This window comes from Podarcis gaigeae, assembly GCF_964106915.1.
Source record: "Podarcis gaigeae genome assembly, chromosome: 17".
NCBI lineage: Eukaryota > Metazoa > Chordata > Lepidosauria > Squamata > Lacertidae > Podarcis > Podarcis gaigeae.
This window is the reverse complement of record NC_139694.1, coordinates 27,928,779-27,956,431: the sequence shown is the minus strand read 5'-3', so window position 1 is coordinate 27,956,431 and position 27,653 is coordinate 27,928,779. Positions and strand designations below refer to the sequence as shown.

Here is a 27,653-nt window from a genome sequence, read left to right as displayed (position 1 = left end):
ATCAGAGAAATGTTGGTGGGTATGGAATTATGTGACTTCCATCCTGAGCCAAGGAGATAACTACACAACATTTAGAAGACATCTGAAGGCAGCCCTGTATAGGGAAGTTTTTAAAATGTTTAATTATGTTTGTATATATGTTGGAAGCTGCCTAAAGTGGCTGGGGCAACCCAGTCAGATGGGTCGGGTATCAATATTATTATTATTATTATTATTATTATTATTATTATTATTACTATTATTATTATTATTAATATTAAATAGGACTCCCTATTTTCATCGGAGAAATGTGGGAGGGCATGATATGTGTCTGAGGCATGCACATTATTTTTAAAATTTGAAATAGCTTAAACGACAGGGACGCCACATATGCAAATTGTGAACTGGGCTCCAAGCGCAATTTAAAACGAAAGGAAAACCCCGAGGTATTTAAAAGGTGAGCAGAATGGAAAGGGAATGCCAAAGACCAGCCCTGACTTCTAAGCAGCGTATCTGTTGGGCAGATTTCCACAATTCCAGGGATGTATCTCCACAAAGGACTCTTGAATTCCATCATTATCAGCAACTTCCTGGCAATTCTGGAAAGCGCCTTTTGGAACAGGACAAACCTTTTTCGCTGCTGAACTTGGTTGCTGTTTCAGAAAGTATCGCTGTGTGTGTGTGTGTTGCAATGCTGGCCTGACGTGGTGAAGAAGGGAAGGCAAAGAGGAGGGGAGATCTCTCTGGGCTCAGCCCGGCTGTTGCAGCTGTGAGGAAGAGGAACACACACAGACAGCTCAGAAGATCTCGGCTCGCTTGAGCAGCTGGAGCAGGGGCAACTGAACCAAGGTAAGACCAGGATGGTAGAAGCAATGACATGCTGGGAGCCAGCTGTCGTCTAGGCAGGAATCTCCTCAGCGTCCTCTTGCTGCCGTGGGGAAGGCAGAGGCTGCCCAATGTACCGGACAGAGGCTTTCATTCCAATAAGCTCGCCTTGAACAGAAAGGGAAGTTCCTCTTTTCTGGTTTCAGTGGAGAGTTGCTTCATCGGCATTTTGGCACCGAGATCAAGGAAAAGGACCGAGGAACCTGATCTCAGGGGCTCAGGAGGACAGCAAGCGCTGCTTTCTGGTGGGGGTATTGAGATCTCCTGTGGGGTGCAACGCATCCAACTATAAGCTCAGGCCAGGACATGTGGGCAAAGCCCTGTTTTATCCTTGCAACCACCATGGGAGGTGAGTTAGTCTGAAAGAGAGGACCTCAGAGAAGTCTCCACTTGGAACCAGCTCTCCCCACCAGGAGGCAAAGTTAAAGAAGCTGCTTCAGAGGGCACCATAAAGTGGGGATGAGGCCATAGATAAAAGCATGAATCGATATCTAAATGGGGCAGCAAGACTTTTCAAAGTATTGGTCCCATGTAGGAGGGAACGAGGCAGTTTCCTGCTTTGGGTAGCAACATGTCTCAGACCATTGCGAACTGTCTACTATCCCAGATTATGAAGAGCCTTGGTGTGGTATCTTACAATTGTCAGAAGTCCTTGTGCATCTTTCTTAAGCCAGTGGTACACTGTGGTCTAAATCACGGAGCCTCTTGGGCTTGCCAATCAGAAGGTCGGCAGTTCAAATCCCCGTGACAGGGTGAGTTCCCATTGCTCTATGTCATGGTCCAGTTCATGGGTGATTGAAGTCCCAGCAGGGGACGTCAGGACTGGGGGCAAGATGGTGGGGTGGGAGCAGGAACGGGGGTCCAGAAGCCAGGAGTCAGGAAGCCAAGAGTCCAAGGGTCAGGAAGCAAGGAGTCACAAAGTCAGGGGTCCGAGGATCAAGAAGCAAGGAGTCAAGAAGTCAAGGGTCTGAGGGTCAGGAAGCAAGAAGCCCAAGGCAGGGATCGTGTTGCTGTGGCAAAGAGCCAAAGGGAAATGCTGACCTTATAACCCTTCCCAGCTCCTGCCACCAGGTGCTGTGAATTTGCCTCACCTGTGCGGCCGCACCTTGCCTCTTCAGAACAAACTTAGGAAGGCTCCAGTCCTGCGAAGTCCTACTGGTCACAGGGCCTGGCTCCTGCACGCACACCTGACACTCTGACCCAGCTCCTGCCAACCTAGCAGTTCAAAAGCATGCCAGTGCAAGTAGATAAATAGGTACTGCTGTGGCAGGAAGGTAAACTGTGTTTCTGTGCGCTCTGGTTTCTGTGACGGTGTCCTATTGCGCCAGAAGCGGTTTAGTCCTGCTGGCCACATGACCCGGAAAGCTGTCTGTGGACAAATGCCAGCTCCCTCGGCCTGAAAGTGAGATGAGCGCTGCAACTCCATAGTTGCTTTGACTGGACTTAACTGTCCAGGGGTCCTTGACCTTTTACCTTTAGTGTGCTGCAAAGAAGCCATGACGTCTTTTTCTTTGCCACGAGAGATGTGTGAAGACCCCTTTGTAAGTTCTTTGGCTGTATGTAGAACGGCTTCCACTATCGGTGGCAATCAGTCTCTGAACGCCAGTTGCTGGGAAACGCAAGGGCTGTTGCCTCTGGTCTTGCTTGAGCACTTCCCATGACCATCTAGTTGACCACTGTGAGAACAGGACCCTGGGGCAGATGGGTCACTGACCCGACCCATCACTGACCATCTTATGTTTTTATCAGAAAGTAAGTGAAGCCACTTGAAAATGCCATAACAACATATAAGCTATGGGACAAGGATACCGTATTTTTCGCTCTATAAGACGCACCAGACGACAAGACGCACGTAGTTTTTGGAGGAGGAAAACAAGGGGAAAAAAATTCTGAATTTCAGAAACCAGAACAGCAGGAGGGATCACTGCGCAGTGAAAGCAGCAATCCCTCTTGCTGTTCTGGCTTCTGGGATAGCTGCGCAGCCTGCATTCGCTCCATAAGACGCACACACATTTCCCCTTACTTTTTATGAGGGGAAAAGTGAGTCTTATAGAGCAAAAAATACGGTAACTGTGACTTTAAGGATGAATGGGAACCCTTTACAAAGTATCTGAAGACACAACAAAGCGAACTGGACTCCTTGGCAGGTTTTGAATAAACATTCACAAACTTTTTATTAATAATAATCAGCTAAATAGTTTGAGGATCTATACAACTTTGTAACATGCAGAAAACAGCATTCTTAGAGAAACCAAAGACTGGAACTGAGGGAAGTCGGGCGGTGGGTGGGTTTTGTGTGGGAGGGGGGAGGAAGGAAAAATGGGGGGGGGACACAAGGATGATAATGTTTTTGGATAATATGTCTTGTTATAATTTTGAATTAAAAAAAGAAAAGAAAAAGAAAATGCCATAACAAACTCTTGAAGATATTGTTGGTTTATTGAAAGTAGTCATGTCGGGTGTTATATTGGAGTGGGTGAGTTGAATGATGTTTATATAGCTGTCAGACGAAGACTTGGAAGCTCGCTTTCTTTCTTTCTTTCTTTCTTTCTTTCTTTCTTTCTTTCTTTCTTATTATTTTTATTAATTTTCCCAATTTTCCTAATTATTACAAATCCAACCAAGTTACTTTAACTTAATACAATTTCTTAAAATCAAGTTTCCTGCTCCTGTTGCAAACATATTGAAAGCAGTCAGGCGGGGTGTTATATTGGAATGGATGAGTTTTCTTTCTTTCTTTCTTTCTTTCTTTTCCTCTGGATCTATATTTTTATTTTACCTAGATAAACATCTTGGTTTGGATAAAAAGAGATAATCTTTGTATCTCTCTTTATAAAATCTAATACAATTTATTCAAAGGAAAGAAAGAAAATGCCATAGCAAATTCAACAAACAGGTCAACCTCAGTTAGTTCGCTTGGCATTGCCTTGTTTTGGCTTTGGGGAGATTTCTATTGATTTATTTGGTATTGCAGTTTTTCAGTTTCATTGTTGCATATCGATATAGATCTATCTCACATCATCATGTCATATCATATTCTACCTCTATCTTTCTGCCATGTTTTCTTAAACCACTTATATACTGCCTTGGCATTAAATAGTATATAAATATTTGCAATGAATATAATAATAAAAAGTAGAAACCATGCCAAGCAAATCTCTTTCCTTAAAGAGGGGAAATAGAAAATGACTGTTTGACACAGTTTATAATGTTGTTCTGTCATGGAGCATAAAAAGAAAATAATGGCAAGAAGCCCTCCTAAAATGTTGTTTAATCTTGACTATATCTGGGGGCAGACCTTTGAAGTTGGCAGCAAATCTTGCCCTCCCCCTTATGGCTTTGCCTCCACCTGGTAAAAACTGAAATGTTAAATGCCATTTTCATTGGCCTATACAGTGGTACATCGGGTTACTGACGCTTCAGGTCACAGACTCCGCTAACCCAGAAATAGTACCTCGGGTTAAGAACTTTGCTTCAGGATGAGAACAGAAATCATGCTCTGGCAGCGTGGCGGCAGCCGGAGGCCCCATAAACTAAAGTGGTGCTTCAGGTTAAGAACAGTTTCAGGTTAAGAACGGACCTCCAAAGCGAATTAAGTTCTTAACCCGAGGTACCACTGCAATGGCCGAATGGGCAGCTTTGTACAGTTATTTTTAGGTTTGTTTGTTTTGTAGGCTGCTCCCACCACCATGACGGGAAAAGGCCCACATATGAAGGGCAGTGATAACACCGCTGTTTTAGCCGGCTCAGTTCCACAGAGCGCACCAGTGGCAATAAATTGGCCTTTGGCGGCTTGCATTCATTGGTGGTGTAAAAGGAAACAAAGTGGTAGAAAACAACCTTGGCATCCTCTTGCGCTCACCTGCCTCCCTCTGTGATGAGGAGCAGGCAAGGGGATTACTCTGCATGCAAGGCTCTCTGGATCATGGCCACCAAGCAAAGTGGTAGTTGAACAAAGCAGAGTGGGTCCCATCCGTGCTCAATTCCCTTTTACAGAGATTGCTCCAAGGTTCTGAAATGCGATGCCAACAATGCGATCCCTTTTCTATCTTCTTCCTAGGTGTATCTTGTCTGGCCAACAGAGATCTCTAAATATGGTCTAGTAGCAAAATGCCCATTGCTCCTATCATTCCAGGGGCGCGGGTGGCGCTGTGGGTTAAAACACAGAGCCTAGGACTTGCCAATCAGAAGGTCGGCAGTTCGAATCCCCGGGACGGGGTGAGCTCCCATTGCTCGGTCCCTGCTCCTGCCCACCTAGCAGTTCGAAAACACATCAAAGTGCAAGTAGATAAATAGGTACCACTCTGGCGGGAAGATAAACGGTGTTTTCGTGCGCTGCTCTGGTTCGCCAGAAGCGGCTTAGTCATGCTGGCCACATGACCCGGAAGCTGTACGCCTGCTCCCTTGGCCAATAAAGCGAGATGAGTGCCGCAACCCCAGAGTCGGTCACGACTGGACCTAATGGTCAGGGGTCCCTTTACCTTTTTACCTGTCATTCCAGTTAGGCTTTGATATTTGAATTCCCTGTTCTTGCTTTTACAGCTGCACAATGAACCCCTACATCTTCTGCTATTATTTAATCCAGTTCTGCGGACATTCCTGGATATTTATCAATATGATCATCAGGTTCCTGATTTTTGGGGAAGGTAAGTCTATGCTGTTTTGCCATTTGATCGATCAAATAGCAGCCTCTCCATGGAAATGGGGTCTGACTGAGAGAGTAGCCAGCAGCAACACACATGGGCCACAAATGGGATTTCTTCTGCACAAATGTAAGGGGCCTGGAACCACAGTGAAGGACTAGTGCTAGAGGGCTGGGTTCGAATCCACCAATGGCTTGAGAAAAACCGAGGCCTGTCAGCTTTCAGTTCCCTTCTGTGAAATGTGGAAATTAATGATCTAAAGACATTGTGCAGTATGCTATAGACATAAGCAGTCTTCAGCTGCATTGAAAAAGATAAAAGTTTAGATATAAAAATGACCACGAGGGTCATCTAGTCCAACTCCCTGCAATGCAGGAATCTTGAACCCACAACCTACAACCCTGAGATTTAGGGTCTAATGGTCTACCGACTGAGCTATCCCCAATGATGTTATATGAAGATGCTTGACTCTCCCCTATGCTATTTAAACTGCTATGTGGCTGGGGGCAGGGGCCTTCCTTCTTGCCTCTTCCTCTTAAAAGGTAAAGGGACCCCCGACAGTTACGTCCAGTCACAGACGACTCTGGGGTTGCGGCGCTCATCTCGTTTTATTGGCCAAAGGAGCCGGGGTATAGCTTCTGGGTCATGTGGCCAGCATGACTAAGCCGCTTCTGGTGAACCAGAGCAGCGCATGGAAACGCCGTTTACCTTCCCGCCAGAGTGGTACCTATTTATCTACTTGCACTTTGACGTGCTTTCGAGCTGCTAGGTTGGCAGGAGCTGGGATCGAGCAATGGGAGCTCACTCCATCGCGGGGATTTGAACTGCCGACCTTCTGATCGGCAAGCCCTAGGCTCTGTGGTTTAGACCACAGCACTACCCATGTCCCCTGTAGGGGCATGGAGTAGGAGAAGATAATTAGTGGTGTCTCTGAAGACAGGCTGTATTCTTCTCTCTCTTTTATTTTCTTCTTTCTTTTTTATTATTTTTGGTTTAGATTAGTTTGTTCTTTATTGTATTGGAGAAAGTCTTAACAAAACTTTATAAGAAAAAGAGACGGGGAAAATCAACCTCATTACTTGGACCACATGTGATCTCACACGTATCTACACATGTTTTGGCAAAACATGCTATCTTCATAGCGGTGACCTGATGTTTACCAAACAAGAAAGACATCAGGAGAGAGAAAGAGTTTGCAAATCCAAAGGGAACATTTATTTGAGTCTAGTCTTTGGTCTAGAATTGTCTGGAGATTTAGTCAAAACACATAAGGCAACGCTGATTCTAGATTGTCTTTGTGCTAATTTTCTGCACCTTTTGCAAATTCAAACACCCAAATACTGTTCCATGGAAACAAGGGTCACTGCCTAAATACAGCCCATTTCCCTTCAGAAAGTTTGCAAAAGATCTTGCACAATGTTCTTTGTTATAAATAGTAACTGTGCCACTCAGTTGTGGTTGGAGCATGTTCCGAACGCACACACGCAACATTTTATTGTATGCAACACATGTATGCTGCCTTTCCATTGCCAAAATCATGCTCAATGCTGCTTACAACATGAAAAAATAAATACATAAACACAAACATAACAAAAGTAATAATGACAATAAATAAAACATGAAAATGTACACAACCACATTGTCCACATAAATCACAATAAGATCTAAAATAAAGATATAAAAATTAATATCAATGACAGAAACAACAACTCTCCCAGCCCAAGAGTCTGTTCAGCAGCCTCAGCTTTTGTAGCTGGAGTCAGTCAGGTCCTACCGTCCAGGTGGGAAAAGATCTGCAAGTCAGGGAAAAGGTCCTCCAGGACTCACAGTCAAGATGGCAGTGTCTCCTGGCAAAATGTACCATACCACTGAACAAAGTTAGTGCCAGGAAACAGCGGCCGTTTTAATCCCCTGATCTCTTAATGATGAGTGGGAGTGGGAGAGCCCAATATGAAGAGGCTGCAATAGAATGATAATCCATTGTTTTCTCTTGTTCCTGTGGGGTGAAGATTCGGTTGCAGATACTTTCTATTCCATTGGGCTCGTGATGCGGGTTTGCCAATCTTCGTCTATCCTGGAACTTCTGCATATCCGGCTCAGCATTGCAGAAGACCATTTTCTCCTGAGGCTTTTGCAGGTACCACATAATTAATAATTGCATGAAAGGAGTCAAGGGTCAATACTTGGATTGCCATCAGTTTAGGGGGTTTAAATCCTACAAGAAATTCCATTCTCAAATTGGAACATTTGCTAACCTTGCGAAGTAAGGTAGGCATGTGGTCTATGTGTGTGAAAGAGAGAAAGGGAAAGACGGAAGAAGTGCAGGTGTGTGGGTGTGTGGGAGAGAGAGAGAGAGAGAGAGAGAGAGAGAGAGAGAGAGAGAGAGTATGTGCTCCTTATGTTTACCTTCAAATTCTACAGTTGACAAAAAATTCAAACAAGCAAAATAGTAAAGTTTGTGTTTTCTTGAGCAATATTTGTCATAATTTGTTTTAGTTTAAATGGGTGGGGTCAGGAGGGAGGCCTGTGGTTTGAGGAGGAAAAGGGGCAGTTGATATCCTGTGCCCAAGGGTCCCCAGAAACATGGAGCCAGTCCTGGTCAAGGTGGCCAACTTCAGAGATTTGGTTATTATCTGCATATACCACCTTTCCTCTTAGGAGCAGAAGGTGAGGTACATGGTCCTCCTTTTGTTTTATCTTCACAGCAACCTGTGATGTGGGCATCACAGAGAGGGTTATATTCAAACCTGGTGGAAGCAGAGCTCCACACATGCAACAGGATTTCCCTTTCCATTCCTTGCATGCCACCAAAATCTGCTCTGCAGGTGAGCAGAGAGGGTACTTCCACAGCACAAGCCGAAGTCTGTTGCAGCAGTGGAACAGCAACTCTAGATACAATCCTGCCAGGGAACTGCCATCGGAGAGTCAGGTGGTGGAAGGGCTCAAGGAGGCTAGGAGAGCCTCAGATGCGGAGGAAGGAACCAGTAGGGGGAGAGGGAGAGTTCCTGCAGAAACTCAATCGGAGGAAGGGCTCCAAGATGTTTCCAGTGAGAATAGCGGGGAGGGCTCAGGACCTCTGCTGGGGATGCCCACTCCGCGGAGGAAACTGTCACGCAGAGAATCCAGAAGAAGAGTTTCCATCAAAGAACTCTTATGTTGGAGTAAATTCCGGAAACGCCCACTGACGGATGCTGCCAGCGATTGAGGTAGCCACGCACCCATGGCTCCTCGAACTGGGAAAGTTTAGGAACTGATGTGAAGCTTGGAGGACTTAAACACTTACGCACGAGCAGCCCCCTTTTCCCATTATAAACCCAGAACTGGTGACTGACCTAAGGTCACCCGTGGTCCTAAATCTTGGCTGAGTAGAGATTTGAACCCGGGTTTCCAACTCTACCAAATCATTCAGTAGGGCGACTATTTGAACACCGGTTAGCAGAAAAAGAGGCCTAGGCATATTTTGAAAAGAACGACAAACTAGACAAATGTCATGCACACTCTCGGCATATATACCAGCATGCTACTCCTGCGTAAGCCACTGGGCAAATCCACCTTTTGAAATACTGGCTAGAGACCAACAAGCCAAATCATTCAATGGAATAAGAATTTGCGGGGTAAAGTTCATGTTTGTTAGAACACTCAGGATGGGCGATAGGATCAACATACCACAAGACTGAACGAGTTCTGACCTTTCAGAAGAATTTTAGAAATATACCCTTCCTCTTCAGTGAAAGAGAAATTAGAAAAGCTTATGTTTCCAGTTAACACCCCTCCTGCTGCTCAGTCACAACTGGAAAGGCAGAGAACTGATTGGGTGCAATCCAGCAAACAACAGCAGCCACAAAAACAACGGCAGGTTGCCCTGGATTCAGTGGATCTTAGTCCCAAGGCAGCAAATGAGATCTTAGGTCTTCTTACTTGGCAGTGACTCCAGCCACTGCACCATGTAGGACTTCTTGTATAGGATATAACAATAACAACAACAACAACAACAACAACAACAACAATAATTTATTTGTGCCCCGCCCATCTGGCTGGGTCTTCCCAGCCACTCTGGGTGGCTTCCAACAAAGATTAAAAATACATTAAAATGTCAGACATTAAAAACTTCCCTAAACAGGGCTGCCTTCAGATGTCTTCTAAAAGTAAGATAGTTGTTTATTTCTTTGACATCTGCTGGGAGGGCGTTCCACAGGACAGGCGCCACCACCGAAAAGGCCCTCTGCCTGGTTCCCTGTAACCTCACTTCTTGCAGGGAAGGAACCGCCAGAAGGCCATCAGCACTGGACTGGTCCAGGTAGAACGATGGGGTGGAGACGCTCCTTCAGATATACTGGATCGAGGCTGTTTAGGGCTTTAAAGGCCAGCACCAACACTTTGAATTGTGCTCAGAAACGTACTGGGAGCCAGTGTAGGTCTTTCAAGACTGGTATTATGTGGTCTCGGCGACCGCTCCCAGTCACCAGTCTAGCTGCTGCATTCTGGATTAGTTGTAGTTTCCGGGTCACCTTCAAAGGTAGCCCCACATAGAGCTCATTGCACCATTAAGCACATCGCTATCCATGTTGGTACCTTTGGTTTCAGCAGGATTTAGGCTTATAGTAGCGCATGGAGAGCCTGTGCAATGTCAACGCCATTAGAGCTAAACTGGGAGCCTTCAGATGTTTCTGGATGACAAATCCCATAATCTTCAACCATTTGCCAGGCTGACTGGGGCTGATGGGAATTGGAGCCCAACAGTATCTGGAGGTCCACGAACCCTGTGTTGGAGATATAGAACGGAGCATTTTAAAGAAGCACAGAACTGGAAGGGATTCCCAAGGGCAATCTAGTCCAACCCCCTTCAAATGCAGGAGTCTCGTCTTGTCATCTTCATGGTGAGAAGGCTGTCCCTCGTGGAGGCTGTCTGCAGCGGTGACTTCTGTAATGCATAGCAGGGAACAACCAGTGGCTTCCTTAACTACATTTCAATGAACATCTGTATTTTAATAAGCATTGACAATATTAACAATGACTGACCGTGTGAAACCAGAACTTCACAACAGGGGCTTTGTTAACTCTCCCACTGAAATAAATGGAGCATAGAAGTGCTTAGTGGAGTTATGGACTGTCTTCCACTCCAAGCTGGCCTGGGCCAACCCAGGAAACTCAGGAACCAGCCTTGGATCCAGCCTTGAGCAGGAGGGTTCAGTTCTGCTATGTGTGTGGGTGGCATGGTCTAAACCACTGAGCCTCTTGGGCACAGAAGGTCGGCGGTTCAAATCCCCATGACGGGGTGAGCTCCCGTTGCTCTGTCCCAGCTTCTGCCAACCTGGCAGTTCAAAAGCACACCAGAACAAGTAGATAAATAGGTACCACTGCAGTGGGAAGGTACCAAACGGCGTTTCTGTGCGCTCTGGCTTCCGTCATGGTGTTCTGTTGCACCAGAAGCGGTTTAGTCACGCTGGCCACATGACCCGGAAAGCTGTCATTCCTTGCAGGAAACGTGCCAGCAGAGCATAGCCCTGCAGCCTTCCCACCCAATGCACCCACCCCTGACAACCTGCAGTCACATCAGGTCTATCTTGATCCAATCTGCCCAAGCCTGGATCCCCCTCAAAGTGGCCCGATTCAGTTCAGGATACAGCAGAATCTGGTGCAGCCTCTCCACCCAGTGTGTGATGGCCTGGGATTCCGATTCAGAGGCTGAACCAGAGGAATCCCAGCCTGCACAGGAGTCCCCGCCTCCAGGGCTGGCTGAACTGGGGCAGGGCCTTGATTCTGAAGCGCCTGCACCTGTGCCGGATCCTCAGGAGCAGGCACCAGGTGATTCCACTCTGGCTCCAGAGGTGGTTGAGGACTCAGTGCCTGCAGATGAGTCTCCCCCTGGGCCCAGTAACCCTTCGGCCTCTCCTGAACTGCAGAGGCTCAGGGCAAAGGGAACTGGTTTTTCCCAGGAGGAGTGCTCGCCTTAAGGCCAGGAGAGGCGGGTCTACTGGGGGCCGGGACCACCCCTGGCCTCAGAACAGATAAAGGCCAGTTGGCCCGATCCCAGGTTGTGGGAGCAACGTTGTTGTTGAGTACCTGTTCCTGCCCGGACCCAGACCTGACTCTCCAGTGCTCCTGTCCCCGCCCTGCTTCGGACCTCGCCCCTGCTCCTTGTGGACTGTTTCTAGGCTAGTGACCCAGGACCGGACTTTGACTACGCCAACGGTAACCTCTCCCCCGGTACCAGCACACAGTGCCTTCCTCTAGATCAGCCTTTCTCAACCTGTGGGTCCCCAAATGTTGTTGAACTACAACTCCCATCACCCCTAGCTAGCAAGGCCAGAGCTCAGGGATGATGGGAGTTGTCGTCCAACAACATCTGGGGACCCACAGGTTGAGAACCTCTGCTCTAGATGATGATGATGATGATGATGGTGATGATGATAATTCTTGTACCCAGTGTCCTAGTGTGGGTTGCGTCCTGTTGTCTTGGTTGAAGCCAAGTAGATAAAGATGCTCAGAGCAGCCTTTGCTAACCTGGTGCCCTCCAGAGATCTGAAACTACAACTCCTGTGAGCCCCGGTCAGGATGGCTGTGCTGGTGTATTGGAGTTGTAGATCAAAGCACCTCAAGGGCACTCTCTTGGGGAAGGCTGCTAAGAGTATGGGAGGGTAAAGAAAGAAAGGGGTGGGTCAGAAAATCTCTTTCCCCCTCCAATAAGAGCAAGTCTGCTTTTGCTGAACCTGGAGGAGAAAACACTGTTCTTAGAGATAATATAAGGTCATGAAGGCTGCGTGAGTTTTTCAGCATTCCTAGGAATGAACACATTGAGTCATCTATTGCAGTTCTTACAGTTACCAACCAGATGGTTCCTGCATTGCAGAGCATTGGGCTAGATGATCCTCATGGCCCCTTTAGGATGCATGTGGCGCTGTGGTCTAAACCACTGAGCCTCTTGGGCTTGCTGATCAGAAGGTCTGCGGTTCGAATCCCCACAACAGGGTGAGCTCCCGTTGCTCTGTTCCAGCTCCTGCCAACCTAGCAGTTCGAAAGCACACCAGTGCAAGTAGCTAAATAGGTGCCGCTGCAGCAGGAAAGTAAACAGCATTTCCATGTGCTCTGGTTTCCGTTATGGTGTCCCGTTGCGCCAGAAGCGGTTTAGTCCTGCTGGCCACATGACCTGGAAAGCGGTCTGTGGACAAACACCGGCTCCCTTGGCCTGAAAGCGAGTTGAGCGCCGCAACCCCATAGTCGCCTTTGACTGGACTTAACCGTCCAGGGGTCCTTTACCTTTTACCATGGTCCCTTCCAACTCTATGATTCTTTGAAATTCACAAGCAGCCGCATCCTCACCACTTGTAATTTATAGGAAATGGCATGCAGACGCACATTGCCTTCAGCAGTGAAGGTGGAACACAGCCATCACGGCTAGCAGCCACTGATAGCCAAATTTTCTCCCTAAATTTGTTTAATCCTCTTTTAAAGCCACCCAAGAACTATTTGGACTATCTGCCTCAGGCACCAAAATTTATTGGGCTGGCCTTGATTTTCCATGATCTGATTCCGGAAAGGCCCCTTCTCTCCCTACAAGAAAGGCTGTGTGTCATACATTTACTGCTTTGTTTATATCTTACCCCCTTTTTAAAAAAAATGTCATTTGTGGATTACACTGTGTCTGGGTTTCATTTTTCATCTTCGGGGAGCAAGGGAAAGAATTATTTGCCGTCTGGAGCAGAATATGGTCACACATCTGTGATCTCCTAGAGAAGCTGTGATTAGGCAATGCACTTTTTTTGGTCTTCTATGGATTTAACTTGTGTTATTTCACAGAAACTGAGCTGCTGTCAAGTTAGAGGGAGCGGGGAAAGGAGGAGGAGGAAATTCCACAGAGCACGAATGAAAAATAAAACCTCCTTGTTTACATTTTGTAAAATGACTGCACAGGCTTTCAATTTCTGCTTTCGGAAGCGAGGGCATGGGCTTTCGGACTTAAATTTATTTTTGACCCAAGAGTAAAGCAGAGGAAAACTTTAGAGACCACATCCTTTCATTACTTAAGCAAAAATCTCTTTGTTCTAGGCTAAGTGAACATTTGCATCCTAAAATGCGGTGAGGTTCTTTTCCCCTCCTGTGTTTCAAGTTGCATGTACAGGTTTCTGTACACACCAAACAAATGGCAGGAATGCCTTTTTGTTTTCTGCATTCCTGCAACCCTCCACCCCCCAAAAAACTCCTATTCAGGAAACTGTCATCCATGGATGTGCAGTGGCTGTCTCAGCTTTATACAGCTCCGCTTAACTGCGGAGTCAACATGGTGTAAGTTTTCCTTTTGGATTGAAACTACAGAATAGCTCTGCATTATGGGTAAAGCCATGTGTACACAGATGCCAAACATGCTGGTGGGAGTGTGCTGAAGCAAGAGTAAATGGAAATGTGTTGTTGTTGTTGTTGAGTTGTTTAGTCGTGTCCAACTCTTCGTGACCCCATGGACCAGAGCACGCCAGGCACTCCTGTCTTCCACTGCCTCCCACAGTTTGGTCAAACTCATGCTGGTAGCTTCAAGAACACTGTCCAACCATCTCATCCTCTGTCGTCCCCTTCTCCTTGTGCCCTCCATCTTTCCCAGCATCAGGGTCTTTTCCAGGGTGTCTTCTCTTCTCATGAGGTGGCCAAAGTATTGGAGCCTCAGCTTCAGGATCTGTCCTTCCAGTGAGCACTCAGGGCTGATTTCCTTCAGAATGGATAGGTTTGATCTTCTTGCAGTCGATGGGACTCTCAAGAGTCTCCTCCAGCACCAAAAAGGAAATGTGTACACAGCCCTATTGGTTGAGGGTTTTGCTCTCAGGACTCATCTTGTGCCTCATTTCAGCCTGTAATTTCTACAGGGCTAAACCATAAATCAGAATATGGAGTGAGGAGGAGAGATCTTGGCTATCTGGGACCTCCTGCCCCCAATTCTTTTGCTACTCTAACCACAACATAGCAAAGGGTATGATGTCTGTTTTCTGTTTTCAAAGCACTTGAGACAGAATCATAGAATTTTAGAGTTAGAAGGGACCCTGGGGGTCATCTAGTCGAAGCCCCTGCAATGCAGGAATCTCAGCTAAAGCATCCATGGCAGATGGCCATCCAGCCTCTGCTTAGAAACCTCCAAGGAGGGAGAGTCCACCACCTCCCGTGGGAGACTGTTCCACTGTCAAATGGCTCTTCCTGTCAGAAAGTTTTTCCTGATGTTTGGTCTTCTTTCTTGTATCTTGAGGTCATTGGTAAGAGTCCTACCCTCCAGAGCAGGAGAAAACAAGCTTTCTCCATCTTCCATACAACAGCCCTTGAGCTATTTGAAGATGGCTATCAACATCTTTTCTCAGTCTCCTCTTTTCCAGGCTAAACAGTCCCAGCTCCTTCAACCTTTCCTTGAAAAGCTTGGTTTCCAGACCCTTAATCATCTTGGTTGCCCTCCTCTGCACACCTTCCAGATTGTCAATATCCTTCTTAAATTGTGTAGCCCAAAACTGGACACAGCATTCCAGGTGTGGTCTGACCAAAGCAGAATAGAGTGGCACTACGGCTTCCCTTGATCTGGATTCTATTCTTCTGTTGATGTATCCTAGAATAGCATTGGATGATCAGGGCCCATGATTTGGGAGTTCATGCCCCAGGAAGAACTGTAGCTCAGTGGTGAAACACAGGTCTTGCATGCAAAAGGCCTCAAGTCCTGACATAGACCAGGGACACATTCCTGTCTTGAACCCTGGAGAGCAGCTTCCGCTCAGTGCAGACAATACTGAGTGAGATGAAGTGATTGAGTCAGTGTTAAGTTAGATTCCTGTGTTCCTAAGTCCAGAAATCATACAGTAGAGAGAGATACAGAAGTAGAGAATGTTATGTTTGCCTTTCAAGGAAGACAAAGACCACCACCATCACCAGTGGGGGCCTCTCAAAGGTTAAGGCAGGAACAGGCTACCAACAACGTTGTTCCCGCAACTTGGGACTGGGACGGGGGGTGGTGGCCGGCTTTTATCTGCCCCGAGGCATAGGGCGGCCCCGGTTCACAGATGACTCACCTCTCCTGGCCTGGAGGCAAGCACTCCTCCTGCAGGAACTTAGTTCCCTCCACCTCTCTGCCCTGAGCCTCTGCAGCTCAGGAGAGGCTGGAGGGTTACCGGACCCAGAGGCAACCTCAGCTTCCCCTGACGGGGCTGAGAGTGGAGCATCTGCAGGCAATGGGTCCTCCATCACCTCAGGAGCCTGCGCAGACTCAGCTGGTGCCTGCACCTGAGGATCCAGCACAGGTGAGGACCCTTCAGGCTCAAGCCCCAGCCCGGCTCAGCTGGTTCTGGAGGCGGGGAATCCTGTGCAGGCTGGGATTCCTCAGGTTCAGCCTCCGAGTCCAAATCCCAGGCCATCACACCTTGGCTCCACATTGTCAACTTTCTTTAGTCATTTTTCTTCACCCGTGCAGTCCCAAAACGTCGAGAGAAGCTGCAATGCCACTGGAAATACTAAGAAAGTACTAGCTGACTCCTAGCCCTAAGTGGCACAGGTAGACAGCATCACTGGACTGTGTCCCACCTGTGCACCCTAGGTGCTGTTATTCGCTCTCCAACGACAGAATCTGTACTATGTATCTTCAGTAGGTTCCATGTCATGCCTTTCTAGCCTTCCTGGTTGCCTTCAAGTAGCAGTGGCTGCACAATACCCTTAAGTGGTTGATAGCCTAACACTTGGTGGTCTAGCATTGGGATGGAGGCTTAAGTTGTCCTCTACTCCCAGTGCCCAGGGTGAGGGTCATGTTTCTCTCCCTTTCGACCAGGGCCCAGATTGCCAACACTTTACACTGTCCTATGGGGAGCCATGGAAAACTAATTGTACTCTTGTTCTGCATAAGGTCTACCCTCTGTTCTGTTTTTTTCTGGCCAAGCTAAAGTGTCAGAACTCAAGAACTGGCTTCAGTTTTTATACATTGAGTAGTAGAATGATGACAACTTTGGAGTCAACAACTACAGCATGATTTTTTTTTTTTTTTTAAAGTGTCCCCGGATTCATTGAAAAAAATCTGGTAACCATATCTTGGTCCCTAGCATGAGGGTGTTTTTTCCAGCTGGAACTCACCAGACCACCAACCCCTCTCAGGTGGGCACCACTGCCATTATAAGAGAACAAGGGAGGCCTTCAGGGTGAGTTCTGGCACCTCTTTTTCTAGAATTAATAATAATAATAATAATAATAATAATAATAATAATAATAATAATACATTATTTATTCCTTGCCCATCTGGCTGGGTTTCCCCAGCCACTCTGGGTGATTCCCAATAGAATATTAAAAACACAATAAAACATCAAACATTAAAAGCTTCCCTAAACAGGGATGCCTTCAGATGTCTTCTAAAAGTCAGATAATTGTTTATTTCCTTGACACCTGATGGGAGGGCATTCCACAAGGCGGGCGACACCACCGAGAAGGCCTTTTGCCTGGTTCTCTGTGACCTCACTTCTTGCAGTGAGGGAACCGCCGGAAGGCCCTCAGAGCTGGACCTCAATGTCCGGGCAGAACCGCCGGAAGGCCCTCGGAGCTGGACCTCAATGTCCGGGCAGAACGATGGAGGTGGAGACGCTCCTTCAGGTCTACTGGACCAAGGCCATTTAGGGCTTTAAAGGTCAGAAGCAACACTTTGAATTGTGCTTGGAAACATACTGGGAGCCAATGAAGGTCTTTCAGGGTGTTATATGGTCTCGGTGGCTATATAGCTCAGCCCAGCACACATCACTGTCAAGTTGCAATTAAGCCTTGCTTCATTTTCTCCTCATGAGGAAGGTTAAGCTGAGACTATGCGGTTTGTTGAGGAGACTCCTCCAGGGTCATATCTCAGGGGAAATGCTGGTTCTCCAAATGCATGTTTCAAGCCTACTTTCTTCAGCTGCAACCACACTCTCTGTCCCCACCCGCTTTCAGGCAGCTGTTAATGTGTTGCAAGTTTACAGAAAGTCCTGCAAGCTAAGAAGCTGACCAGTTTTCCGTGACCAGAACCTTTTTATCTTCAGGAAGTGGTCTGCATTTCTCTCCATCTAGCAAAGTCATTTGACAAAGGAAATCCTGCCTTCCAGCAAAAAAAGGATAAACTGACACATCCATTTATTTTTTCATTTTAGTATATCTAATAGTTTTGTGGTTACGGCCAGTGTGGTTTACTAAAATTACAGCTGAATACTAGAGGATCTGAAATAGCAAAAGTGCTGGAAGATACACAACTTCATTTTTTGTGTGAGGGAGGGGGAAAATAGCAAGACCCCCCCCCCAAGTTGATGGGACCTTTATGCTCAGAGCTAATAATTCATGTGGCCAGCATGACAAAGCTGCTTCCGGCGAACCAGAGCAGTGCACGGAAATGCCGTTTACCTTCCTGCCAGAGTGGTACCTATTTATCTACTTGCACTTTGACGTGCTTTCAAACTGCTAGGTTGGCAGGAGCAGGGACCAAGCAACGGGAGCTCACCCCGTCGCGGGGATTCGAACTGCCGAGCTTCTGATGTGCCTTGGCAAGAGGAAGCAGATGGTGCTTTTACTCAGAGGGTGACAGGTAGAAGTCATTGCAGATGGCAGGGGGTGGCGTCCAGATGGCAGCAGACGACAACCTCTCTCCAGTCCTCCTCCCACCTTGCAAGTACCGGGTGGCCAGGCTGACAAATCATATCCCTGGACCTTGGTTATTGTTTCATCTGGCAGTACATTCTTTTAACTCCATCATATAGATTAATATGTTGCCAGCAGGGGGGAAGTATTCTGGCTATTTCTTCTACTCTGCTTATGGACTGTTTTGATAATAAGCGGTATATAAGGATGGGTATATAAGGAGGGACGCGGGTGGCGTTGTGGGTTAAACCACAGAGCCTAGGGCTTGCTGATCAGAAGGTCGGTGGTTCGAATCCCCGTGACAGGGTGAGCTCCCATTGCTCGATCCCTGCTCCTGCCAACCTAGCAGTTTAAAAGCACGTCAAAGTGCAAGTACATAAATAGGTACTGCTCTGGCGGGAAGGTAAATGGTGTGTGCTGCTCTGGTTTCGCCAGAAGCGGCTTATTCATGCTGGCCACATGACCCAGAAGCTGTACGCCAGCTCCCTTGGCCAGTAAAGCGATATGAATGCAGCAACCCCAGAGTCGTCCACGACTGGACCTAATGGTCAGGGGTCCCTTTACCTTTAAGGATGCAAAGTAAAATTCATTCCAACGGTATCGCGAGAGTCTGCTGAGCATGCAAATCCAGTGGCCAAGGGCAACAGTTGTTGTTGTTGTTGCTTGAATTTATATACCACCCTATACCTGGGAGTCTCAGGGCGGCTCACAGAATAAAATCAAGATATAAAACCACAAGATACCTAATAATAATAAAAACAACAACCCAATAGGCACCCCCCCCAAAAAAAAACATTTTAAAAGGGCATAGGATGTCAATCAAATCAACCAAAGGCCTGGTTAAAAAGGAACATTTTTGCCTGGTGCCTAAAGGTGTGTAATGAAGGCACCAGGTGAACTTCCCTGGGGAGAGCATTCCACAGGCAGGGAGCCACTGCAGAGAAGGCCCCGCTCTCGAGTTGCCACCCTCCGGACCTCACATGGAAAAGGCACACAAAGAAGGACCTCAGAAGACGATCTCAGGGTCTGGGTAGGTTGATATGGAAAGAGGTGGTTACAAAGAGAGGCTTTTGCATAAAATACTGGGTGGCGAATAAGGTAGGAGAGGCAGGACCACAGAACGCAGCCATAAAACACAGAATGTGTGACTGTCTCTGTGTGGGCATCTGTACGAAATGCTTCTATCGCCTTGATTCTTTCTGCAACACGGCTCCTGCCATGCGAGCTGTTTTCCTCCTTCATTTAAAACAGGCTGCTTCTAGAGGACCTGTTTATTGAGCATTCAACCTGATTTTTATTTGCTGGGAGATTAGATGGTGCTATTTAATGAGCTATTTCTCCTGATTTGTTTGTGGGGAGGTTAGATGGCGTCCTGTTGAACCAAGTGTCACCTCACACTTTCCAGGGCATTTTGCTGCCCTCATCCCTCATCAAGGAAATGGGTTTCGCCAGTATGTGGTTGAATCCCATCCCAAAATACCATCCGTCCAGAAGCACCCAGAATCTCACACATACCTTTCCCGTTGCACAAACCAGAGGCTACAGCTGCTGAAACAGAACCCAACCCATCACCTTATCCTCTGCTCTTTCCTCATTTCCAGATCGCAGAAAGAATCATCATCTTATTTGTTGTGATTGTCAGTCAAGAAGAAATTCAAGGAAAATGTGTTGTGTGCATCTTATTCTTCCTCTGGAGTTTCCTTGATGTGGTTAGGTAAGAACTTAACACAGACATGCACGTCCCTCCAAAGTAAACCAAATGGTTTTTCTTTCGGCCTTCCATATCTACATTTGGCAGGCAATTAAGTTTCATTATCTGGTCTGCTTTTCCCGCAAAGGCAAATCTTGGGAAGACTGGAAAAAGGACAAAGTGTGGGCACTCCCTCACTTTCTCCCAGCATTACTTATCGCTTTGGCCTTGCTTTTAGCTGCAGTCTATAAACTGTGTATTTTCCTACATTTTTCATCATCAATCTGTATTACGGTACAGAGACCCAACAAATCATTACAAAGCAATACACAATTCACAATTCATACAGCCTACCTCCGGGTTAAACAAGCATTTCGTTCAGAATATAGGGATCATTTGTTCTTGCAACTACCGATAAAAACTTTGCCACTGCTAATGTTCTAGCATTTGTCCGATCTTCCAGTAGGAACCTGACATAGTGATCCTCTGATTTTCCCGGGAAAGGTACCAGCAAGGGTAGTATCAGTTCAGCCCTGGCTTGCTCACATTTTGCACAATGCAACAAAATATGTTTTATAGAATTGATGTCTTGAGCACACGAGCAAAGTCTGTCCTGGTAGGGAACTCCTCTCAAGACTGCAGAAGGAAAGACATTTAGTCTGGCTTTGGTGAAAAGCCTTCGATAATTTGGTACTGTCAGGTTTTTAATGTAAGATGTTAACTTAAAGACATACCCATATTGTACTCCTACTGCCAGCGGACTACAGACTGCGTGTGATCGAGATTGCAAGTCATTGTGTGTATTATCCCATAATCTTTGCTTTAATATCTTTTGGGTGCCTTCATAACCCTGGTAATACAGTTGGGGGGGGGGAGAGAGAGAGAGACCAAAGAGGTGGCTTTTTTAGCCATGGTTTTTTGCCATTTACTGACAAATTCCTCATTGGTCAGGTGTTGGTACACACCCTTCCCTAGATTAAACACTGAACCTAGATTTTTAGAAACAGAGAGAGATAGATACTCAGAAACCGTGTGGATTAAATTGGTTGCTTTGGGCCATTGCTTGGGTCCCCCAACCAGATCGCGGCCTGCTCTAAGGCAGGTTGCAAGAGCGACTTTATCACCATACATGTATATATGGTAAGAAGACTAATAAATTAGTTTGCATATTCCTGTTTGGGATAAAGGTGGGTCCCAGGTCTGATAAAGCTGAAGGCCACAGCTTTAGGCTGCACTGAGAGAAGGGGGCACAGTTCTGTCAGAAGAGCAAAAAATGTGAGCAAACTGGTTTTTCAAGGTTCCTGCTATTTACCTGAGGCAACAGAGATAAAGCAAGCACAGGGCCACGTAGTAAATCCAAGCAACGTAGAACTCTTGAGAAAAGAGGTGGGTGCTCTCGCCTTCCAAACACAGCAGCCCTTAGAGATTTGAGTGGTTATCTTTTATGGGGACAATCAAGTTTAGACATTGCCTGTCTGTCTATTTCCTACTGGGAGAGAGGACAAGATCATTTCAGAAGCCCCAGAGTTCGTGGGTCATTTAATGGCAGCTGAGATGATTAGAATATGTAGCATTGGCAAGTTTGACGTGTAAAATTTGAGATCAGAAAGAGACTGATTTTAAAGGAGATTGGAAAATGTTTGTAGGAGACGTAAAAACTCCGTGTAAATATGTTAAAACACAAATAGGATTTGAGTAAGAACAGCACTGGGGGTGAACTTTTTGTTTTTCTTTTGTGATAAGGTGAAGGTATAGAATAATATGCAGCGTGAATTGAATTTTTGAGGGAATCGGGGAGGGAGGGAGGGGAAGTCGTTGGTGGAATGAATAATTGTCAAATTTGAAATGTTGTAGAATTGCTTATTTGTTAATTTTTTTGGAAAAAAATTAATGTAAGGAGTTTTCAGATGGCTAACTGCGCAGTCTCACTCAGACATAAGTCTTATTGAACCCAGTGGGGCTTACCCCCATGCAAGTTGGGTTGGGGTTGTGTGATTTAGCTTGCAAACAAAGCAGCAATACAAAAGAGCATTACTGGGTCTCTGTGAAGTCCCAATAAACACTGGCTGTGGCAATAGAGTCCAGTAACATCTCGAAGGCATCACAACAATGGCTCCCCTTGTTCTTTGGCTTCCCATCTTCCTCACATTTTGGGGATCAGGATGGGTGAAATGATACCTTTGAAGTTCTACCAACTGAGCTATCACAGCAGTCAAGTTGCTGCTTAAAAGGAGACTTCTTATAAATCTCTGAATGTCACAAAATATGCACTCTTGATGGATGCTCTTGAAAACATAGAACCAAATAAACCTAAGTATGGTTCTATGTTTTCAAGAGAATCCATCAAGAGTGCATATTTTGTGACTTTCAGAGAGTTGTAAGATTTCTGTTTATTTGGTTTTGCAGAGAGTGCATATTTCATATATTTCATACTGTTCAATGTTCTGTATAGATTATATAAAGAGCTCGTATTGACATCGCATTGTTGTACAGTGGTACCTCGGGTTACATACGCTTCAGGTTAGATATGCTTCAGGTTACAGACTCCGCTAACCCAGAAATAGTGCTTCAGGTTAAGAACTTTGCTTCAGAATGAAAACAGAAATTGTACTCTGGCGGCACGGCAGCAGCAGGAGGCCCCATTAGCTAAAGTGGTGCTTCAGGTTAAGTACAGTTTCAGGTTAAGTACGGACCTCCGGAAAGAATTAAGTACTTAACCTGAGGTACCACTGTACTTGGTCACCGTGTTGCCTTGGATATTACTGATAATTGTTTGCAACACAGGGGTTTAATTGTTTGGTTACTAAAAGGAGACTTCAGCTATTCAGCATCTTCAGCAGTGAGAAATTAGAACGTGGCTCACTCTCTTTTCACCTGCTTTTTATTCTAGATATACTTACTGTATGCTGGCAGTAACAGGAACATACTTTCGAGAATTGACGTGGCTCCATTATACGCTATGGATTCCTTTGTATCCTCTGTCGGTTTTGGCTGAAGGTAACGGCAGAGGGAGGGCATGTGAAGAAGCCTGCCTGCTTTCTAAGGCTACCACCCTAGGCATACTTGCTCAGGTGTAATGCTCATTGAATCCAAAGGGGCTTACTTGTGAGTAGAGGTGGAGAAAAAATTCAATTCAACAAACATTTAAAGCAGACCCTTTGCAATGCTGCAAATGCAAGATGCAAATTGCAACAGAGCTATCTTTCAAAATGTGCTCTCATCCTTTGTGATGCAATCTCCAAACCAATGTTCACAAGCCCCAATCGGGATGAGTAATGGCTGGGGAAAATGGGAGCAGCAATTCGGCAATACCTGAAAAGACAGTCTGCTGCAAGGAGATGGAACACCATCAAACTTTCATTCAGAATAGTTAAGTGTGTAAGGTAACGTAAAGGTAAAGAGACCCCTGACCATTAGGTCCAGTCGTGACCGACTCCGGGGTTGCAGCGCTTATCTCGCTTTATTGGCCAAGGGAGCCGGCGTACAGCTTCCAGGTCATGAGGCCAGCATGACTAAGCCGCTTCTGGCGAACCAGAGCAGCGCATGGAAACGCCGTTTACCTTCCCGCAGGAGCAGTACCTATTTATCTACTTGCACTTTGACGTACTGCTAGGTTGGCAGGAGCAGGGACCGAGCAACGGGAGTTCACCCCGTCGCAGGGATTCAAACCGCTTACCTTCTGATCAGCAAGTCCTAGGCTTTGTGGTTTAACCCACAGTGCCACCCACGTCCCCTAAGTTAATTGTGTACTAAACATTAAAATATCTTGACAGAATTGTGATTATTCAAAACCTGCTAATGAGTTCAAGTCTTTACATTGATTCTGCACGCAGGCCGAAAAGGGTTCCCAGTCTTTCTTGAAGGATTTTTTGTCCTTATTTCGAAGTCTCTCTGTTGATTAGCAAAAGCTATATAATTTATAAGTTAAAATATAAAAAAGGAGGGGGAAAGGCAATATGCAGGCATAATATTATGGTGAAATAAACCAGAGGAGGAGGTTGAGGGAAGTCCGGGGGGAATGGGGAAATTTTGAAATTGTGAATAATAATGATTGTTATGATGTAATATCAGGGAAAATGGAATTAAAAAAATTATATTAAAAAAAATCTTGACAGAATTTCAGATATCTAAATTCTCCACAGAGCACATCTGTGACAAACATGAAACCCTTCCCACCATGGACTGTGGGCCGTTCTTTACTTCCCAACTATTACCAACTTTCCTCCAACTTCCAAATGGGTTTTGAAAGACTATAAAAATCTGTTCTGTCCCAATTTCAACCTCATCCTGAAACCCTGGAGAGCTGTTGCCATTGGTCTGACTCAATAGAAGACAGTTTGATATGCTCTTATTTCAGGGAGCCTGGGCTGAATGGAGGCTTTGATTTATTGTGCTGTCATAGCTGCAGATATTAATGCTTTATTGAGAGGTCCGGAGGGTGGCAACACGAGAACAGGGCCTTCTCTGCAGTGGCTCCCTGACTGTTGAATGCTCTCCCCAGGGAAGTTTGCCTGGCACCTTCATTGCACACCTTCAGGTGCCAGGCAAAAACATTCCTCTTTTAACCAGGTCTTTGGTTGACCTGATCAACATCCCGTACCCTTTTAAAATGTGGTTATTGGGTTATTGTTATTTTTTTTATTTTATATACTGTGATCCTTTTAATGTGAACCGCCCTTAGACCTCTGGGTATAGGGCAGTATATAAATTCAATAATAATAATAATAATAATAATAATAATAATAATAATAATAATAATAATAATTTATTATGCATTTCAAGCACTAAATCTTTCTGGTGACTACATTACACTCCATCCAAAGTACAGAATATCTGCCCTGCTAAAAATGGACTTTTATATGCAGTTGTAAACCTGCCTGTCCATTGTGCTTGCCATGGAGCAGAGGGAACCTCGCCTGCGATAATTATAGATGGTCTTACGTTGCATTAAGTTATCCATTATAGCTTTTTATCATAAAGGAAGGCCTAAGACCTTTAATTCTGCTCTTTTGGAGATTTTTCACTTACAAGCCACTAAATCAATTTTTTATCTATTTCCCCTCCCCCTCTCCAGAGTTTGCCATATACGAATCGCTACCTCACTTTGAAACCTACGGCACTTACTCAACCCAGCTGCCTTTACCATTCGATATACCCGTCTACTTTCCCTATGTACTAAAAATATACATGGCGATGTTGTTTGGAGGTAAGTTTTTAGTTTCTTGGCAAACACACAAAAAAACTGAGCTTGGCAAGCCAGGGGTATTGTAGCCCAAGTCTCTCAGTAGGGACTGAATTGGGAACTGTTTGTATATATCCCTCTTCTACTTCTTGGGCCAACTTTGCTGCTGAGAGCAGCCCGCTTTTCTTGTTTGGGAGTGGACCTGAGGGAAGACTGCATCCCTCAGGTCCACTCCCCTTAGCTCCGCCCCCCACGCCGCCACAGATTGGTCAATTCAAACCGCATGGTTGGCAGCGCCCGTGATGCTCTGTAATGGCCAGGAGGGAGCGGCGACGGCCACAGGACAATGGCAAGGCTCCATGGGGTGAAAGAAACAAGCGCCGCTCAAAAGAACCAAAAGAATACAGTGGTACCTCGGGTTACATACGCTTCAGGTTACATACTCCGCTAACCCAGAAATAGTGCTTCAGGTTAAGAACTTTGCTTCAGGATGAGAACAGAAATTGTGCTCTGGCAGCGTGGCAGCAGCAGGAGGCCCCATTAGCTAAAGTGGTGCTTCAGGTTAAGAACAGTTTCAGGTTAAGTACGGACCTCCAGAACTAATCAAGTACTTAACCTGAGGTACCACTGTACAGTCTTCCACAAGTGAAGAACTGGGGCTACATAATGTCACAACCATATCTGGGCATCTCTGTTATTATTATTACAGTGGTACAGTGGTATCTCTGGTTGCGAACGGGATCCGTTCCAGAGGCCCATTCGCAACCTGAACAGAACGCGTGTGCAGGTTGCGATTCACAGCTTCTGCGCATGACGTCATTTTGCGCATCTGTGCATGCATGAGCGGCGAAACCCAGAAGTAACCCGTTCTGTTACTTCCGGGTCGCCGCGGGACACAACCTGAAAACGCTCAACCTCAAGCAAACATTAGCATGAGGTATGACTGTACCTTGGTTCCCAAACAGCTTAATTGTCAAACAAATCGGCTCCCAAACGCCGCCAAACCCGGAAGTGTTACGGTTTGCAAACGTTTTTGAGAAGCCGGATGTCCAGCGCGGCTTCCGATTGAGTGCAGGAAGCTCCTGCAGCCAATCGGAAGCCGCACCTTGGTTTTCAAACGGTTTTAGGGGTTGAACGGACTCCCGGAACGGATTAAGTTCGAGAACCAAGGTACCACTGTATTACTATTATTTATTAAATGTATTAAGTTTGTATACCACCCTATGCCCGCAGGTCTCAGGGAAGTTCACAATATAACTACAACTCTAGCCCATGTTTTGAGGGGGAAAGGGCTTGGAAGATCCCTAGACTAGGACTAGCCACCTGAGAAACAGCTTCTATCCAAATACGATTTTGGTTTTAAATGCAGTGTAAGGTAGTCTCTATAAGAGACACGGGTGGCGCTGTGGGTTAAACCACAGAGCCTAGGACTTGCTGATCAGAAAGTCGGTGGTTTGAATCCCCGCGACGGGGTGAGCTCCCGTTGCTCGGTCCCTGCTCCTGCCAACCTAGCAGTTCGAAAGCACGTCAAAGTGCAAGTAGCTAAATAGGTACCGCTCCGGCGGGAAGGGAAACGGCGTTTCCGTGTGCTGCTCTGGTTCGCCAGAAGCGGCTTAGTCATGCTGGCCACATGACCCAGAAGCTGAACACCGGTTCCCTCGGCCAGTAAAACGAGACGAGAGCCGCAACCCCAGAGTCAGTCACGACTGGACCTAATGGTCAGGGGTCCCTTTACCTTTTAAGGTAATCTCTATGGGAGTATATTGTATTTAATTATGGGGTATCAGAGTTTTTAGGAGATTAACCAGGCTGGGATAGTTGGGATAGCAGGCTTGTTGGTTTTTGAATGTCTGATGCAGATTTTTTCAATTTTGTTGTTCTGTATGGGAAAATGACAATAAAGATTATTGTATCATAGAGGGACCTGAATGGGCTTCATAAGAACAAGATGTCTTTGCGTTCTCCATATTGGTTTCTACCTTCTTGCACTCAGAGTCTGTTCTGGTTTGAATTTAGGTGCGTGCCTCATTGTCCGATGCCTCTACATGGAACGGAAGGCTCAACTGGGAAGCTGGACCATCAAGGCCAAAAGAAGCTAGCTCAACTTTTCCTTAAGGAGTGAGGGAAGTGGCTCAGGGAAGCCTGGTGGTAAATGCCCTTCGTGAAACTAAGCACAGTAGACCATGACTTTAAAACGAGACAGCACCATGAGACAGTAATTTGGATAACTTTGGTTTAAAGACGGCAACACACGCTCTCGATACGTAGATCCCATGACACACATGGCGTGAGAAGTGTTTGTGTGTGCGGCAGAACCCTGAATCTGGTGCAGAATTGTGATTTTTAAAGCACATTTTGGGACTGGGATTGTGGGGGAAATGGAGCCACAGAACACTCAGCTGCGATAGAGCTGATTCTGAGGGTTTGCCCTCAAGGTGGGGACCATAAAGGGGGCCCAGAGCAAAAATCACCAGCAGCCCAGCCTGGGTCCTGGGCAACTGCGCAGGGATGCTGCGTTCTGAAGCCTGACCCAGTAGCAGGGAGAAGGGGACTAAGCCTAGCCTTCTCTGCCCAACACACTAGTTATTTATGTACACAAATATTTCTACGCCCTTCCCCAAATGGAGAAACATCGCATAATGTGAGCCACCGATTTGCGCAAGTGGCAAGAGCCAGA

General features: G+C 46.2%; 1 protein-coding gene across 1 annotated transcript; it reads left to right on the top strand.

The window, feature by feature from the left end:
* Window positions 1–685: 685 nt before the first annotated feature.
* On the top strand, window positions 686–27,140 carry HACD4 (3-hydroxyacyl-CoA dehydratase 4). The gene is made up of 7 exons (XM_083719918.1): window positions 686–828; window positions 5,407–5,510; window positions 7,517–7,644; window positions 19,706–19,818; window positions 22,685–22,791; window positions 24,869–25,000; window positions 26,993–27,140. Exons 2-7 carry the CDS (start codon window positions 5,414–5,416, stop codon window positions 27,073–27,075), a joined length of 660 nt encoding a protein of 219 aa, XP_083576044.1. The 5' UTR covers window positions 686–828; window positions 5,407–5,413; the 3' UTR covers window positions 27,076–27,140.
* Window positions 27,141–27,653: the final 513 nt, after the last annotated feature.